This window comes from Etheostoma spectabile, chromosome 2 (assembly GCF_008692095.1).
Source record: "Etheostoma spectabile isolate EspeVRDwgs_2016 chromosome 2, UIUC_Espe_1.0, whole genome shotgun sequence".
Lineage (NCBI taxonomy): Eukaryota > Metazoa > Chordata > Actinopteri > Perciformes > Percidae > Etheostoma > Etheostoma spectabile.
This window is the reverse complement of record NC_045734.1, coordinates 21,518,841-21,521,984: the sequence shown is the minus strand read 5'-3', so window position 1 is coordinate 21,521,984 and position 3,144 is coordinate 21,518,841. Positions and strand designations below refer to the sequence as shown.

Sequence of the window (3,144 nt, the reverse complement as noted above, 5' to 3'; positions counted from 1 at the left end):
TACAGTATTAGGGGACCACTAAGGCGTATATAAAAGCATCCACAGAGCACCATGTCATGGGACCTTTAAAAAATATACTTAATTTATGTCATTTTCCAGTATGACAGATCTACATCTTGAAAACTAGGCTAGAATACTGCATATAGTAACTGTGACATAGGGTTGTCTACAGACTTTAATGCCCTCATGGATGTATATTTTTTATGCTGCAAAGATGTCCGGACCACTTTATCCTATTGAGATGGAACTCATTTGGTTTAAGAAGCACTGCACAAGGCAATGAAGTATACTAAAGCCTCTGTCATCTTCCTGGAGCTGACCTGAGACAATGTTTGGTTCAATATAAAGAACTTCTGGAAGTAACAATACTTTGGGACAGCATTAAGGTTAAGCTGCATAACAGTGGCCAAATGATGATGATGAAAATATAAAACCACGCAGTAGGGATCCATGAATTCTTTGCACGTAACAATGCTGCAACAAAAACTTCAGCAAAGTCATCCAGTTTGGGTGATTTAATGTACAACTTATTGGCATCAGGAACTGGGCGAAAGAATGACATACCACATTCATGACTGAGAACACACCCAACCAGGTGTGAATTTTGCATATCACCCTGTGGCAGGATGAAGAGGAGAGCCTTAATGACATTGGCTATGATGACATCGGAGGCTGTCGGAAGCAGCTGGCCCAGATCAAAGAGATGGTGGAGCTTCCTCTCAGACACCCCGGCCTTTTCAAGGCTATCGGTGTTAAGGTGTCATGTACACACACAGACTCTGACCCTATCCACTCTTATCTCTGCTTCATTTGATTATACCATTAGGTTAATATCTTTTAATGACTGTGGGTTCTTCCCTTCTCTCTCTCAGCCCCCCAGAGGAATCCTGCTGTATGGCCCTGCAGGCACAGGGAAGACCCTGGTGGCCAGGGCTGTAGCCAATGAAACTGGTGCCTTTTTCTTTCTCATCAATGGTAAGGCTTTGTTTTCACACAGTGACACAGTCAGAGAATTTGTACACAGGAAGAGAGGAAGAAATAGGCTGATACTGCTGTTGCAGGTGAGTGAGAATCTTTAGATGAAGTATACAGGCTTACCTGATTAGAAATTGCAATTTACTCATTGGTGTTGTTATTTATAGATCTGTGTAGGAGAAACTGTGTTTTACATGCTGTGCATTATTATGTGACAAGGTCCGGAGATCATGAGTAAGCTGGCGGGAGAGTCAGAGAGCAACCTAAGAAAGGCGTTTGAGGAGGCACAGAAAAATGCTCCAGCCATCATTTTTATTGATGAGCTGGATGCCATCGCTCCCAAGAGAGAGAAGGTGAACAATAGAGAACAACAAAAAAATGCATGTCTGTTGTACACTGTACTGTAACTTGTTTGTGTGTGTGTGTGTGTGTGTGTGTGTGTGTGTGTGTGTGTGTGTGTGTGTTGTGTAGACCCGGGTGAAGTGGAGAGGCGTATAGTCTCCCAGCTCCTGACCCTGATGGATGGCCTGAAGCAAAGAGCTCATGTAGTTGTCATGGCAGCCACAAACCCCCAAACAGTGTGGACCCTGCTCTAAGACGCTTTGGTCAGGACAGCCATGCAAACGCGCGTGCACACACACACACACACACACACACACACACACACACACACACACAAACACACACACACACAATTGTTTTCAAAAATAGTGATGTCTCTCTCCAGGCAGGTTTGACCGGGAGATTGACATTGGAATCCCTGATTTGACCGGCAGACTGGAGATCATGCAGATCCACACCAAAAACATGAAACTGGCCGGAGACATCGACCTGGAGAGGGTGAGAAAGCGTAGCAGCCCGAGCCAAAAGAAACATATTTAATGATTATAATGTTAACCATCAAGTAAATTAATCAAAGCTGAAACAATTAGTTAATTGACAAATCATGCAACTATTGTGCAACTAAACGTTTTTCTTCAAACAAACACACCAAACATGTAGATCTAGCGTCTTGTAACTCTGAAGATTTGCTGCTTTTCTTCATCTTATGTAATGCATGTTTTAGACTGTTGGAAAGGGTTTTCTGTCATTTTATGCAACAAACAATTGAATTGTTGTATTAAAATATGTTTGTGTATTCCCCATGATGAAAGAGAAGATTTTGTGAAGTGTGTGAATTAAAAATAATGGAATTATTTTTCTAGTGAATTACATTAAATTCAAATTCTTTATTTTTTAGATTGAAGACCATTACCATTACTTAAAATCCACTGTATTTCTATCCTTTTTCAATGATATAATTCAACAGAAAACACTTTAACGTTGATTGTGAACCATTTTTGAGTGAATAAAACTACCCTGAGGAAAGGGAAGATGGGAATTGTGACTTGTTCTCAGTAAAGATATGATCTGATATATAAATATTCACCTTCATGCGGGTGTAATTACAGTGTAACAGCACAGGTCTAACAACACAATAATATAATCAAATGTGTCAGTGTCTAATTTAAATGTTGAAAAACAACACAAGCTATAGACAACAATTTTACCGTCTGATGGCATCAATCCTAATCTTGATATGCATTTGTGCTTAATAAAGTAATATTTACGTTAATGTAGTATCTATCTATCAACATATCGCAGATTGCCAAAGAGACCCACGGTCATGTGGGCGCCGACTTGGCTGCTCTCTGCTCAGAAGCTGCTCTGCAAGCCATCCGCAAGAAGATGATCCTTATAGACCTGGAGGACGAATCCATTGATGCTGACCTGCTCAACTCACTGGCTGTCACCATGGATGACTTCCAAGTACACACACACACACACACACACACACACACACAAGCATGCACGCAAATACACACATACAGACTTTTACTCTTCCAGACCATATCTGGGTATACTAATCCCACAATGAACACTACTGTGCATCTCGTTGACAAAAGGTTGACGTGAATATTTTTTAATAAACAAAGAGAGATGCTCCTTTCCTTAGTCTACACAACGTTCCACTTCCGGGATTGCTCCATTGCCATCGGAAATTCCGCCGCATGTCCCTCATTTTGGCCGAATGTCTGCTGCCTTGGGCTTCCTTTGTGTTGGCATTTTAAACCCCGGTCGATTTATGAGAACTATGGTTGACCTTTTCTCAGATCTCTGCAGGGTAAA

General features: G+C 41.3%; 1 protein-coding gene across 1 annotated transcript in view; it reads left to right on the top strand.

The window, feature by feature from the left end:
- The window catches only part of LOC116700298 (transitional endoplasmic reticulum ATPase), a 10,741-nt gene that overhangs the window by 4,404 nt on the left and 3,193 nt on the right, over positions 1 to 3,144 (top strand). The window contains 7 exon segments of the mRNA XM_032533372.1: positions 626 to 757; positions 873 to 975; positions 1,195 to 1,334; positions 1,452 to 1,542; positions 1,545 to 1,580; positions 1,703 to 1,815; positions 2,620 to 2,784. Of these exon segments, the coding sequence (XP_032389263.1) occupies positions 626 to 757; positions 873 to 975; positions 1,195 to 1,334; positions 1,452 to 1,542; positions 1,545 to 1,580; positions 1,703 to 1,815; positions 2,620 to 2,784 (780 nt within the window).